A 15,328-nucleotide genomic window follows, 5' to 3' on the forward strand; every position below is an offset into this window, starting at 1 on the left:
TACCCATGTTTTGCACAAAAGACAACTCAAAGAAGTAGGTCTTGCCCATGTCATCCTGTAAGTCAGAGGTGAAAGCAGAAATTATCTTGGCCAGCAGATTTTTCTGACTTTTTGTCCTCCCAGTCCTGGCACAGCAGCTTCCCTCCCTGTTGCCACTTCATCTCATCCTTTCCACTGACTGAAGTGTTGTGTCTGTAAACATCAGTGCCTTGGGAATTTGGCTGAGGGTGAGCAGTCATTGAGCTCTAGGGTAACCTTCTGTCCTGCACATGCTTGTCTTATTTCACACTTAAATCTGCACAGTTCTGTAGGATTCATGTCCCTGAAAACAATAGGAACCCTTTGTATTGCTCTATAACTTATTTCACAGAAATGCTTTCTACAGAATATTTTATTTGGAGGTATTTGCTCAGGGGAAAAAAAAAAAAATCTTGCCAGAAATCAGAAGGGTTTGATGGAGATTTGAACAGAAGAGTTTCAGGTGAAGATGGTATGATGTTGAGAAAATTCTGAACCCTCAAAAGGGCTTGGGGGCATCGTCTTCAGTGGCTGACTCTGTCCTGGCTGGGTGTTCAGAAGATGAAAGCCTAAAAGTGATCATCTCATAAAATGATGAAGAAGTGGCATGAGAGAGAGTCATAGTCCACATGTGAGTGAGGTGTACACCATACTGCTGAGGTGTACTGGGAATGGGAGCATAGTGTGTGCCCAGTGGGGCCCTGTGCTCAGTCTTCAGTGCAGCTCAACTTGTCAACTCCCAGGCTTTATCTGTGATCTCTCACTTCACATCATCCATTTCCCCACCACCACTCCTGCAATGGTGTAAGATGCCATTTCTGGTGGTCACTGAGGCTTAGGTCTGTTGGGTTTGAGAACTCTTGCTGTGGGGATCAGTGTTTGTATCATAGCTCGTGTATTTTGGGATCAGATCTGGATAATGGTCATGTTTACTTTCAAAAAAAGAAAAAAAAAAAGACATCCACTGCAAATAGGTGACTAAATGATGCCTGTTCATGTACAGCTCATTGCCTTTTGAGTTGGATACTTAGCTGTTTAAGCCAGGTATTTGGAATGAAGTAGATGACTCAGTGTTAATCTGCTCTCAAATCTCCTTTTATTAGATTAGGCAAAGCAAAGCCAGCCCTGCACACTCTGCATTCTGTGCAGCGTGGGGCTGAGCACAATCAGTGCATTGTGTGCTGTGCAGCCTGCTCTGTGCATGGGTGTATGGCTGGAGGAATAAATGGCTGCAGGAGTGGTGAATCAAAGTTTAGCACAGTGCAGCCCCAGGGTTGTGCCCAAGTTTGCTTGGCACTTAGAGTGGTCATTTTTAGCACTGCTGTAGTTCCTCTGGGATCCTGGGGTGCTGCAGATGGCCCGTGGAATCTCCCTGTTTCAGGTGGGTGACTCAGAGATGGTGCAATTGTACTGATGCCATATTTCCACTGAGGAGGGGGAAAAACTACAGGGGACAAAGCCTGGTGCTTGTCTGTCTGCTGGTAGCACCCCAGTGGCTCAAACTCTGCTGTTTCTCAGCACAGCTGGTCACACTGAAAACCTCCCAGCACACAGATAAGGAGCTAACAAAGCATCCTCCCTATTCTTATATGTCAGGTGTTAAGTTTTTCTACTCCCCTCAAGAGTAGCTGCAGACAGGGCATGAGGAATTGCCTTTTGTGGCTGCAGGCTGGCAGCTCTTGTAAGGAGCAGTTGCTGTGAAGATTTTCCCAACTCCTGCCAGAGGGAAGCAAAGGACAATTAGAAAGTCAGAGAAAAGCTTGTGGCTGTAGCAAAGAAACATTTCTGAGATTCAGCAGGCAGAAATGAGAGGTGGTTATCTGTCAAGAGAAGAGGAGTGAGGAAGATCTTACTGCTGTGCTCTCTTGCCTTTATCATGGGGAGATTCCATGGTGCCAGCAGAGCACTTGCTGCCTGAGCTTCCATTTGCACAAATGTACCAAATAAAGGATGCTTTGAGCCTGAGCTGGGCCACTGTGGGCCTCTGCAGTGGGAGCACAGGTGTGAATGGCACAGCTCATCACCTGTCACACCAGGGGGAATATTGCTCTGCACTCCAGCTAACCTGACCTGGCTGGGGTAACCAGATCACTGAGCACTCTGAGGATATAGCACAGCTTATCATTCTTATTCCGTAGCTGGAGTAAATACTGTGCCCACAGGCAGTCTGTGCCAGAGCTGGAGTCCAACCAGACTGTTTCCAGTCATTTAACGTTTCTTTCCCATGGATTGTTAGAGGTACTGTCAATCTGCTTGTGCATGGCTGCTCAGGTTCTGTCCTATGAGTGAACACCCCGAGTTATGCACACACAGCAACTTCTCCTGCATCTTGTTCCCACTGTGGGGAGCTGCTGGGATCCCCTAAACTGGCTCCAGTCTGATCAGGAAGTAATAATTGGCTTCCAGCCAAAGCCAGGCTCTTTTTTTGGTGCCTTCTATTCTCCATTTGATTGGGACTGAGTTAATGCTGTCATTTCTGAATGACTAAGTCAGTGGCCTTTCTTGTGTGCACCTGCTTGAGCAATGTACTGCTTGGCTGCTCATCTCAGTTGGTGCTGGAGGAATGGTCCCAGAGTCCATCCAAGTGGGTTTTGTGTGGAAATGATGCCTGAGCAAAATTCCAATATATAAAAAGGCTGTGAAATTTCAAAATTTGCTGGTCATTTAGTTCTTCTGGTGAGGGGACAGCACTATGCTTTACTTGGCTGCTCTTTACAGTGTTTGGTGCTCACGATAAATTTCTCCAGTTCAGAACAGTCCCAAGGCTGTTGCTCTCTCTGTGCTGGTGCCAGTGTTCTGCCTGGGAAATCGTTTATAAATGTCTTATTAAAGACCTGTGTCTGCCTCCTTTTCTTTCTTTTTGCCATTGGCTGGGCTCTCTGAGAGCAGCTGTCTTCACTTCCATCACAGCAGCCCCAAACCACACTTGTGCCTTCCAGATTCGCACAGCTGTGCACGTGTGTGTGTGTGTGCTGGGGTTTGTGGGCACGGGGCTTCAGGCTGAGCTCCTCGAGCTTCTCCATGCTTCTTTGAGAAGAAAAGACTCCAAGAGATCAGCTTTGTGCTGGTTTCGTGGAGAGGTGAGCACGGTGTGCCTGCAGCTCCGCAGCCGGGACGCGGAGCTGGGCGCTCCCTCGGGCTGCTGGAAGGAAGCTCCGTGCATGCAGGAATTCTTCTTGTGAGTATCCCCTCCCCAGCTGGTGTTTTTGCTCTCAGGGCCACCCCACAGGTTACCCTGGGCTGCTTGCTAATGCTCCTTTCTGCCCTTGAGTTTCTCATTACTCACAATGCGAGGTAACCCAGTTTGGCTATGGGGCTAGTGGGGCAAAACCCAGTGAGACTTTAGAGCTAAGGGCTTGCTTGAAGAGAAAACTATATTTTCTTGTCAGAATAAGTTATGGTGAGTAAAGTGAGTAATGCTTCTATGTGGAATATTCTCTAGTTGAAGTGATTTTATTGTTTATTTAAGGAATAACGACGATTGTTATTTTGTAATACACCCTGTATTACTTTAACATACTAACCCGGTGTTTATGAAATTCTAGTTTTGCAAATGTGACTGTATGTTATTTCTAGAGATGAGGAAGAAGATATGGGTGCTCCAATCTTTGTTATATTTGCAAAGCTGTTGTGGGATTTTTGTTTTCATTATTTTTGGTGAAAACAGTGTGCTTCTCCAGAGGTATGATATATATATATATGTTTTAAGGCTGAAAAATGTTAAATGGAGTATTGAAAAGTGAATGTTGAAAGAATATGGTTTTAAAACGAATAATTACATAAAAATTAAGACTGCCATTTTGAGAGGACTAGATCCATCCATATGCTGCAAGGTAATTATCCCTCAGTGAAAGAAACCTTGTGCATTTTCTATACTCACTTTCCTCCCTTGTACTGCCAAAACCAATCTGCTTTGCATATTTATTGAATATTGTTGTTTATTTAAAAAAAAAAAAAAACAAAACTTTAAATCTTCACACATGAATACATAGCTTTGCTGTTTGTTTCTTTTCAGAATTATAGTGGATTTGATCTAGCATAGCTGGTAACCCCCCAGCTCCTCCATCCCTCCCATCTCTAGCAGGCACCAAGAATGTGTGTCTCGCCTGTGGCAGAGCAGATTTTGTACCAGTCAGCATCTTGAATGAGACCTTTATAAGAAAGCCTTTGTCTGGGCTGTGTGTGAGGCTCACTGCCCTTCCCAGCTGCCTCTTTGGAGGCAAATATTTGTCTCAATGGGCATCTCCTTCCATTCAGTGCAAGACATCTCTGCAGTGATCCTTACTCGGTTTTGCTTCTCATTCATAATTCTCATTCTTACTGTCTTCCTCCTCATTGCAGTTTTATTTCTGGGTTATGCCTCCTCTCTTCAAAGGAGCTAAACACAGGGATGCTGAAGTTGTGTCAGATTTTCATATCCATGCCATTGGGGTTATTCCTGGAAGCAGCAGGGCAGTAGATTTTCAGGGTGCCAGATGCAGAGCTCGCCTCTGTGTCAGATCACAGCCCCAACTTTTCAGCTTTGAACTTGCAGAGCTTTCAGCTGTTGTTTCCAAGTCAGCCATAAATCTCTGGGGCTCCTTCCTCCCACAGTGTGCTGCCAGGCACTTGGCTATTGTCTGCAAAGTATTGCTTTTCTCACAGGTACCCCTTCCCTCTCTGTTTCTGCCTCATCCTGCAGTTTGAAAGGGCTGTGATAAATCCTGCAGAAAACAGCTGCTTCATTGCTGTGCTCGATAATTTAAATTTTGATGTTGCAACGGGCTGGCTTTCACCTGATTGCTGACAGCATCGTGTTTATGTAATCCAGGTTGCTTTGAGAAGCTCAAATCCCCATGTGGTGACCTAGAAATTCCACGTGGCAAAGGCCTCACCATCAGTGAGAGCTGTGGAGGCAGCAGGCACAGGAGTCTGCTGCTGATGCTGCCAAGGGAAGAATCCCTGTCCCTCTGCACAGCTGGCAGCTCCTGGAGGTGCAGCAGGTTGTGCATCCTCTCTTACCCCGTAGACAAGCTGCTGTAGGTGGTAGGGAGCAGATGTTCTGCACTGTCCTCCTCTGAGGGGAAGCTCTGATGAGCTCTTCTCCACCAGTGAGGTTCTGCAGTGTTATGCTTGGAGGTGAAATGGCCTTGCAGACCCAGAGAAGCTCATAGTAACTGCAGTGTAAATAGATGAGTAAAAACCACTGCACCAGGAGCTGACAGTGACGTGGCTGTAAGGACAAGAGCAGGCTGTCCTCCAGCTCACAGTGCAGGGTGGTGTCACCCTGATTCTTAAGATTTTCTAAAGCATTCTGAGTTTACATTCTGTTAGAAAACTTTCCCACACGTTTTCTATAAACAACATACTGTTTTGCATTCCTTCATGGGGGTGGAGAAAGTTGATGTACTGGTGGTTTGTCCAATGTCTTTAGAGAGGTGGCCCATTCACTCTCCAATCCACTGTCACCTTTGGAAAAGTATAAAAGTTGGAGTCAAAAAAATAAAGCTTCTTCTTTTTTACCTTGCCATCATAGTAGCTCGTGTTGTACTTTCTCATGTCCTATAGCAACAGGGTGGTGGGCTGTTGGATGGGGTATTATCATCCACCACAGATTTTTGGTGCAGGGACAGTGTCTGAGTGTCACCCTCACCTCATCATCTGATCCCTGAACCAAGCATGAGCCAGGCTGCTCTAGTGCTCCAAGGCTCTTGCACAATCCCTGTGGCAGTCAAACCAGACCTTATTCCTTTGAGCTGGCACCCCTGTGGGTTTTCCAGCTGACAAAATCTTGGCTTCAAATGGGCATTACAGTCCCCTGGTCTCAGGACTGGCCTGAAGTCTTGCCCGGGCTGGGAGGAGCAGAGCTGGTACCAAAAGTTTTTTTGGCCAGTCTGGTTGCAAGGCTGCACTTTGAGATGCTCACAGACTGCACAGCTTGCTGCCCCATCACAGGTCAGTGGCATCTACAGCAGGGGCCAGTGACATGAGGGTGAAGTGTCTTCAGTCTCGTGCCAGTGGCAGCTCTGCCAGGCTGGGGCACCTTTTGTTGCTTGGGAGTGGATGAGAAGTTTATTGATTGCCATGGAGAGGGAGCACAGCTGGGATTGGGCAGGCAACTCTGCTGCATGTCAGGCTGGCTTGTGATGTGGTGATGTTTGAGGGTAAAAACCTCTGCAAATTAAAATAGAAAAGGAAAAAGGCCTCTTGTAGGGCCATGGTAAAGCTTTTCTGTAAATGTAATGTTTGTGCCCATTTCTGCCTCCTCCCTGACATAAGATGCTACTCTGGAATCTTCTTTTTTTTTTGTTTGGTTGTGGTTTTAGGGTTTTTTTTTTGTTATTGTTTTGTTGGGGGTTTTTTGGTTGGTTGGGTTTTTTTTTTGTGTGTGTGTGTGTGGTTTTGTGTTGGTTTTTTTGTTGTTAGGTTTTTGGGTTTTGTTGCTGTTGTTTTTTCTTTCCTCTTTCTTTTAAATCTAGTCTGCCTCCATTTCATCAATTAACTGCTTGTCTCCTGATTCCCATGGCAACACAACAGGCTGTTGCATTTCTGAGTCCTTTGGCAGTTGTGGTGCCTGGCATGTGTCTTGGGAGCAGTCAGACCACAAAAGGGTTCTGCAGGGAGTGGGAAACACAGGGGCAGCACTCACTGAGTGCTGCTTCTCACGCTGAACTGCTCTTCCCTTCCTCTCCCTCCTCCCCTTTAGGTACAAGTTTCCTTTCCCCTTTGTTTCAGTTGCCTGGTGTTAAGAAATGAGCAACTGGAGTGCTGTGGGAGGTCGAAGGATGTGGAGGGAGCGAGGGGATGGATGGGTTCAGTGGATGTGACTTAAAGGTAGCACAAGCTGAGCATGTTAGCATCCTGCAGGGAAAGCTATTCCTGCTGGTGCTGCAGAGCAAGTGCTCTCTTCCTCCCATTTTGGTTTCCAGAGCTTTCTTGAGGAAGGATTTCGTGCTTCTGTACTATACAAAGCTCCTCTTCACTCCTTCCTACAGCAGTTTCCAAGAGCTGGAAGAATCCATGACCTTTTTGCAGAAGCCTTTGTGCTTCAAGGGATTTTGGACACATGGCTTTCATTGACACGGTAACAAGAGCCCTGTGAACAGGCTGAAACTTCAGTTAAACTTTTAACCTCTCCAGCTCCTGGCTGGTAGGAATTTGGCTCGTGAAGTACTGATGCCTTGTTGGTGTGGGTCCCTGAAACTGGTGGGATGAGCTTGCAGAAAGAGCTCTAAGCACCAGGCTTGCCATGGTGGTGGCTAAAGTGTAGGCTGTGTGAAGGGCAAAGGGAAAGCAGAGATTTGGAGCTGGATAAGATGTGCATTAGTGGATGCTCTGTGTGACTTTGATTCACAAGCTGTTGCTCAGCCCTGGAAGCTGTGACCTACAGGAAGCCCATTTAATCCGAAAAGAATGAGCCAGCTAATGAACACAATGGGGTTGTAAAATTGGAAAGCCTGAGTGGAGGAGATCCTGCTCACTGCTTGTGTGTCTTGGAGCCTGGTCCCAGTGAGAGGGGGAAGGCAGCTGCTGCTGCTGAAGTCCTGACTAGCAAGTGAGGTCTGTTCTGGACAGAGCAGCACAGGGAGATCCTCTTGGATCAAGCAGGAAGAGCCTTCCTCGGTGCTGGCTTCCAGGTGAGTCCTGAGTTAGAGGCTGAGTAGTGACCTTCAGAGAGTTCCTGTGGCTTCTTGGTTGGCATCAGCAGGTACTGGCAGGGTTGGAGTAGAAAGTACCCAGTTTGTTCTGTTGGGTGTGTTTCCCTTGTGTAACTCTTCTCAGTTTCATCCCCAAGATGTGTACCCTTGGTTTGCTGTTTCTTGGAACTTTTTTCTTAGTGAACTTTTTGGAACTTGTTGGCATTTATCTAGGGAGTCTGACTAGAACAAGGAGACTTTTCTTCTTCAGAACAGCAAATCCATGTGACACAGACCAATAGACCAACTCCTGAGGTGCCTGTAGGCTGGAAGAGCTCAGAAATCTTTCTTGGCAATCCTCTTGGGTGAGTTTCCCTTCAGCTGTAAGAGATATTTGGAGAGTGGCAATGACGATGTCAGGTCTCTGAGAGCAGTGCCATCAGCTGCTCTCACTTTTGGGCTGTCCTAAGATACTCATGGGGTTGAAGTCAAGTTGTTCATTACTATCATTTGTCTTCTGAAAGGCTGGTGACCAGATACCTACCTGGGAGGATCAGAGCTTAGACTAGTTAGACTGCTTGGGATGCTGTCTGGCCATCTAGTTATGGGTTAGTAAAACCCAAGAGAAATGAGTTCAACTTGCTCATGGTTACTCTTGGCTTCTTTGAAAAGCTGCTGCACCACAACCCATTAACTGCTCTGTGGTTATTATTTCCTATGTGGGTAATGAAAGCCATGTAAAACACAAGTTTCTATACTGTGGCCATAATAAACAAGGTGAAGCTTCAGGCAGTTCTTTATTTACATCCTGTACTTTTGAATAATTCACCTCATGCTCAAGAATAATGATGTTTCTGCCTGCACTGCTCAGGAGCCTGGAATGATATTGTTTCCCTGAGATGCAATTCTGTAGTTCAGCATACGTGCTTATCAGACAGACAGGCACCTAAAGTGAACAAGGGTGTGTAAAGTTCCACTAAAATTTTGGCTTTTGGGGGAAGAGAGTGTTGCATCAGGAATCCAATGAACTGTCCTTTATTTTTTTGCTGGTCCGAGTAAATTTTGAAGGTGTTTGCTCTTGCAGTGAAATATGGTGAGTCTAAATGCAATTTTAAATCCTGCTGCATTGTTTGTTCAGCCTTGGGCAGCCTTCCTGCCTTTCTTTGCTTGAGCTTTGCTGCTGAAGGGTTTGCTTATCCCAGGCACATTGCAGAGGTGCTTGTGAGAGTTAATGTGACCATTAACTAATGTGACATTAACTTCACCATTAACTAACACTTGATATCAGGAACTATGCTGAATGCAGGCTCAGTAAGACTAGAAAAACAGTTCTGATCACTTCTCAATATAGTAGCAGAGCCCCACAGATTTATGTGCTTACAGTTCCCTGTACAGTAGGTTGAGTTTGGCTGTTCTTGACACAGTGGATATGTGTGCACAGACATGTCAGTGGCACAATCTTTGTGTGTTAGGGTGCTCTGCCAGGCATGAAAGCAAGGTGTAAGTTGTGTTTCTAATTTAATTTATTCTCCCACAGAGAATCTTTTTGGTGAAAAACCCCTGTAGCCAGCTTTGGTTATTTAACTTAAGAGCTTTCTTAAAATGTAACTTGCTAATCTGACTGCTTTACTGTCTTGTGCTATTAAGCATTGAAATTACAATAATGGCTTTATTTTCTGCCTATGATTGTTTTCATAGTTCAGATGATGAAGCCCTGTTTCCTTCACACTTCTTTTTATTTGAAGTTTTTTGCAAAGTTCAAGAGCTCTAAACATCCTAGTCTTTGGGTTTAATTTTTTTAAGGTGAAACTGGTTTTTGGATGTAATGCTGTCCATCTGATGGATCTCATCTTGGTGCACTGTCCTACAAAATTGAGAGTGACACAAGCTTAAATGCCAGAAATTTGCCCAAAAGCCCCCAAAACTTCTTGATGATCACATGAGGGATCATCAAGAAGGCAGGAAAAGGCTCTCCCTGGGAGCTGACTGAGCTCTGCTGGAAGCTCCATGGTCTCTGTTGCCACCAACATTTTTAGCTGGTGTATTCACACAGCTGGGGACAGTATTTACTGTCCTTCCTGTGCCCATCTTGGGATTTTCCTGAACATTCCCCATGTGTTATGCTGTGCATGTCCCTTTCGGCTGAACTCCTCAAGAGCTGTTCCAGCCCCAGCCCACTGAGCCCAGTGAGCTGGTTGGAGATACTTCTGTTTGTGAGAGGAGTTTGTACAACCACACCTTGATTGCTGCTCCTTTCTTGTTCAGGTGAGGTCCAGACCAGGCAGAGGTGCTGCTTCCAGGGGCCCCAAACTGGTGGCCACAGAAATTTGTCAAGTGTTGACTCTGGATTCTAATAAGAACCCAAGTGTAAAAATTGATCCCTTGTAATACACATGATTTAGCAGAAACTAAGTTCTTCATGCTCTTGCCCTGGTGCTCTTTTCTTTCCTCTTTGCTAGACCTCTAGCAAAGCTTTGAAGTGTCTTGCTTTAAGAGCTTTTATGTTTTTCACTCTTTCCAGGAGCTGAGCCTGATCTGTCAGGCCCATTACTTGTGAAAGAGCTGTAGAAGTGTTGGGGACTGAGCCACAGTGATGGCTGAGGCTGAACAAGTTTCACAGCTCATTACACATAAGCACTCAAGTTTGCCTTGTCTCTGCAGCTGCTCAGGGTGTCCTCTGCCAGCCTTCCCTTGTAACAAATAATTTTTTTTTCCTGGGTGTGATTTAGAGTTTTCTAGTTGGTGGCACCCCAAAACTTCAGCTGAAAGTTGGGGTGAAGAGTCCAGGGAGTTTTCACTGAGCACAGGGTATGTGGGACCAAGCCTCCTGCAAACACCCCCTACACCAGCTGTGTGGGAGAGCCACACGTGGCACCTCAGGGCTAATGAGAGCTGAGGATGGCTGAAGGTCCATGGTATGTGACTGGCTGGATCTTATTTTGCAAGCTTATTTCCTCAGTTTCTGTTGTTTCTTTCAAGGCTTTACTCAACTTCTTCCTTTCACCCTTAGAGTTTTAATGAAGTTCACATGTCCTTGTCATTTGTTGCCTGGGCTGAAAGCCCAAAGTTGGTGATAGGGTTTGGCAATGGGGTCAGCAAGAGTTGGGTCACTGCTGTCTCATTTGCTGTTGACTCTGTTCCCATTCATGCAGCTGTCACATGTTTAAGGGTCCTCTTTTGTATTATGGAGAATTTGGCCAATCAAGATTCTCCTGGAGAGTGTGAGCAGAGTACTGAACACCAGCATCACCTGCAGTTTTCCTTCCCCAGGCAGCAGAGAATTGCTGGAAGGCTGATGCTGGAAAAAGGACACTCTTTATTGCCAGGTTGTTGAGTTCCATGCACATTGTGTGACCCTGCAGGGCTGTGCATGAAGGTTTGTAGATGCTTCCCGTTTAAAGAGATGCTGTTGATATTGAACATACCCCAGGTGTTTGCTTGCTGCTGCATTTGCTCCAGCAAAGGGCACAGCAGCAGTTGGGAAAAATGGGGAATTTGTGGAGGCCACTGTGTGATCCCACAGGAGCTGTTAGTGGGACACACAATGGGGTTCTCGTAGTACCAAGTACTAAAACATCAGTGCCTCACACTTAAAAAAAAATATATTTTTTAATTTATTTTTTTGGGTAAAAGGATGAATTTGGCTTCTTCCTGCAAAGCAGCAGTTCATTGGGCTCCCTTTGGTCTTTAAACACTTGCCACCACTCCTGTGCTTTTGAGCTTATCCACACTCTGGGGCTGTGAGGGGGCTGAGGTGTTGTAAAGGGAATGAAGGCATGGGACCATTTTGTTATGTTCTGTGTGAGACCTTCAGAAACTGGGCAGCAGATGGAGGATCTGTGCAGATTAACACTGAAGAAGGTGTGTAAGTAATGGCATCAGGCTGAATCTTCACAGGGTGTACACCTGCAATCTAAGTTGTCGTCCCAGATGTTTTCTTTCTGTAAATGCCTTTTCCTGGTGTTTTGGCTTCCTTCTAGGACTTCCCCTTATACCAAAACCTCTTTTTCCTTGATCCCCAGGCTCCCCTTTACACAAGCAGGGTACCACATCCGCCACCAGCGCCGAGAAGCCGGGTTCGAAGGTTGCCGAGGTGGGCGATGATTTCCTGGGCGACTTCGTGGTGGGCGAACGCGTCTGGGTGAACGGAGTGAAGCCAGGAGTGATCCAGTACCTCGGGGAGACGCAGTTTGCTCCGGGCCAGTGGGCAGGGGTTGTTCTGGATGAGCCGGTGGGGAAGAATGACGGCTCTGTCGGAGGCGTGCGCTACTTCGAGTGCCAGCCGCTGCAGGGGATCTTCACGCGGCCGTCCAAGCTGACGCGGCAGCCGGTGGCCGAGGGCTCGGGCAGCGACGCGCCCTCCGTGGACTCCCTGACGGCTCAGAACTTGTCACTGCACTCGGGGACGGCCACGCCGCCGCTGTCCTCCCGCGTGATCCCGCTGCGGGAGAGCGTCCTCAACAGCGCCATGAAGACGGGCAACGAGTCGGGATCCAACCTCTCGGACAGCGGGTCGGTGAAAAAAGGGGAGAAGGACCTACGGCTTGGGGATCGTGTGCTGGTGAGTTGCTTGTGGGGTCCCCCTGGAATGGCACAGGACAAGGATTTGTCCCCCTGATGAGTGTTCCTGGTCAGCTTCAGGAGGAGACAGAAGGAGGAGAGGGTTGGATGGAGCATGGGAGATGCCTGGGCCAAGTAGGCATCAAACATCTGCACTGTTATTTGGGATGCTGTCTTCTGGACATGTCTGTCTTTCACACTGGTGCAGGAGAGCGTGTCCCAAAGTGCTTCTTGTATTGGACAAGTCCTGAGCTGTAGAAAGATGTCAAGAGAGAGAACTGAAATATGAGGGAAATAGAAGCAAAATAATTAATTGCCTTCTAATCTAGCAATACTCCATAATGGAGTGTATTATTTGGGTTCTCAAGGAGTTTGCAGCATTATTATTATTGTTTGGGCTCTCAAGGAATTTGCAGCAGTGTCTTGGTGCATGTGGCTGTACATAGTCTGAAAGGACTTGCAAGAATCTCTCCTGCTGGTTGCTCTTTCAGGTGGTTCAGTTTTCTTATGTCAGATGTGACACAAACTCCTTTCTTGTACAGAAGGGAACCTTCAGTAATTTTTAGAAGATGGCAGGACTTTGGGAGAGATCACTGTTGTAATGGATGAGTTCTCCACATCTGATTTTTGTTGTTTTTTTCATTATTTGGAATAGAGTACCTGATGACTGAGCCAAAATGCCACACTTGTACTAGGAATGAGTTACTGGAAGTTTGCCACCTAGTTTGTCATCATTTATGTCCTAGCAAAGGAGATGGAGAAGGGAAAGAATGATATTGAAGACAGGAAGACTGAGTTCTGTCCTGCAGCAGTGTAAGAGAGTTCAGTTTTGTTAGTGTGTGTGATACATAATGTGATATTTAATATTGGAAGGGACAAGCCTTTGGGCACAGATCTGCTGTGACTGTATCCCAGTAATATCTCTGCATCTGAAAGGTAAAGGTGACTCTGACCAACAGCCATGGCAGGTTGCAGAGGGTTCAGTCTTTGCACACCCTGGGTAATCTGAATCCCATTTGAAGTTACCCATGCAGTGTTGCAGCTGGTTCCAGCACCAGCAGTGGTTGTGGGGGTGGGCAGATAGACTGGACATCTGTTTAAGGACAGGTGTTTGGCTCCACAGTCTGTGTGAATCAGGAGTGTGTGTCAGAGCCAGTCTCAAATATCCTTTTGGGACTAGTGTTGGGTTGTCCAGTAATTTTTATTTTAGTTATATAAGATATAAGCAATGTAAAGTTGGTTATTTTCAGAGGAGGGAAAGTGAAGATTGGTTCTGCTTGTGCTCACTGGATGATGCTTAGTAAATCTAGTGTGAATATGTAGGTTTGTAGAGTTGAGAGAGTTTGATTTTCTCAGTTTTTCCCCAGAATGTGCACAGGAGCTGACACTTGCTCAAGGGCCTGTCTGCTTCCTGATTGCAGTCAGCCTCTCATCCCTGCCCATCCCTCCTGGCAGCAGAGCTGCTGCTGTCCCTGCAGTGCTGGGGCAGGGAAAGGTGGCAGCAGTGTTGTGTTTGCACAAGCATTGATGCACAGCAGCCACACATGGGGCAAAATGAACCTGAGGATCTGCCCTCTTTTGATGAGTTTATTTGTTCCCATTTTCTCCTTTGCCTCTTGCAGGGGGGGAGTGTTCAGGTGACAGTTTAGGATTTTACAATCAGCAGTCATAGAAGGCAAACTGCAAACCAGAAAATCTGTGGTAAACCTGGCTCTGTTCTTTCTGAGCCAGGCAAGCAATGGAATGATGTTCTCCAGACTTGTTTTACCCCTATTTTTTTCCTGACCATAAGTTCTCTGAGACAGGACCTGTTTCCTGAACACTGCTCACCTCAGCAGGGCCCACACAGAGTGAATTTTGGCATAGCCACAGAATACAACCTGGGAGCATCTCTGCCCTGGACTTCTGTTGAGTTGTGTTTTGGGAATGGTTTGGGTTTTTAAATTTTTTTTAATGAGGGTGCATCCTTAAAAACCTACCTTCCCTGCCTGCTAATTTATCCACCTCAGATGTTACTAGATAAAGTTTGTGCTGTGACTGGTTAGTGGAATAAATAGCTCCAAAAGAGTGAGCCTGGAATAAGTTTAGTCTCTCACTGGTTCTAGCAGGAGTGCTCAGCTTACAGAAACATGAGGAATTGTTTGCACACAGTCATAGGGATCTAGGAAAAGAACAGATAATAATAAGAAATAATTTGCTGTTATGGTTCATTCACATGTGCTTGGCTTGACAGCTTTTATTTTACTTATGGGAGGCGTCAATCATGTTGGGTATTGGAATACATAAACAATAATTCTGAATTGACCTGAGTTGCCTCAAATTCCATGAGCAAATCTTTGCTCATCCTCTATGGATTGGTATAGCTTTAATTATTTTTATGACTCTCAGTGTTTCCTTTTCTGAAAGAGTATATTTTTATTTGAGAGTGGCTTTTAGATGTATGGGATCCACCAAAGGCTTTTCAACTGAGGGAGGACGTGTTTTCAGTGATTGCTTGTGATGGAGCACAAGGTTGCAGGGGACCCTTCCAGGTCAGCCAGATGGACACCTGGCTCTCTGCAGTCTGGCCATTTCCTGATGGTAAAGCCTTTTTTAGCTTCATTAAAGTCCATTATAGCTTGAAGACATTTTTGCTTTTCAGTTACTTTGTTCCACGACTCTCTCTGACTTTCCAGCAGTTGCAGAAAGTGACTTTCAGCTTTCCATTAGAAGCTTTCCATTAGAAGAGTTAGATAATATTTGCCTTTGGCACTCTTGACTTTTTCCCAGAGATGTAAAAATTGCATTTAAGAGATGAAAAATCCACCCTAATGTTGTAGAACTCATCTCTTGAAGTCTGGCAAATAAATGTGGGACAATTAACCTTTGCTTTAGTGACAGCTGAGCTTCCTGAAATGGGATAATTGCTGAAGTTCTGTTTATGTGAGACTGGCTTATTGCTTTTCTGTGGGGAAAGAAGGGCTGGAAACAGATCAGTGGAGCATTTTCTGCCTGAGAGGAATTTCTGCTTGGTTTTTTGCCTAAGAAAATGTATTTTGCATTCTTTGTGGAGAGGCCTTCTTAGCAGCTGAACTCGTTCCCCTTTAGATGCCATTGCTTTCTGCAGAAGTGGGTGAAGTATGTGGTTTTATTAA

General features: G+C 45.9%; 1 protein-coding gene across 4 annotated transcripts in view; it reads left to right on the plus strand.

Moving 5' to 3' along the window:
• The window catches only part of CLIP2 (CAP-Gly domain containing linker protein 2), a 75,939-nt gene that overhangs the window by 24,106 nt on the left and 36,505 nt on the right, over positions 1-15,328 (plus strand). For all 4 annotated transcript variants that reach the window (XM_021551041.4, XM_021551039.3, XM_021551042.3 and 1 more), the window contains exon 3: positions 11,657-12,195. In XM_021551041.4, coding sequence (XP_021406716.1) covers positions 11,657-12,195 — 539 coding nt within the window. The remainder of the gene's footprint in view (positions 1-11,656; positions 12,196-15,328) is intronic.

The sequence above is a fragment of the Lonchura striata genome, chromosome 19 (genome assembly GCF_050655825.1).
Source record: "Lonchura striata isolate lonStrDom1 chromosome 19, ASM5065582v1, whole genome shotgun sequence".
Classification (NCBI taxonomy): domain Eukaryota; kingdom Metazoa; phylum Chordata; class Aves; order Passeriformes; family Estrildidae; genus Lonchura; species Lonchura striata.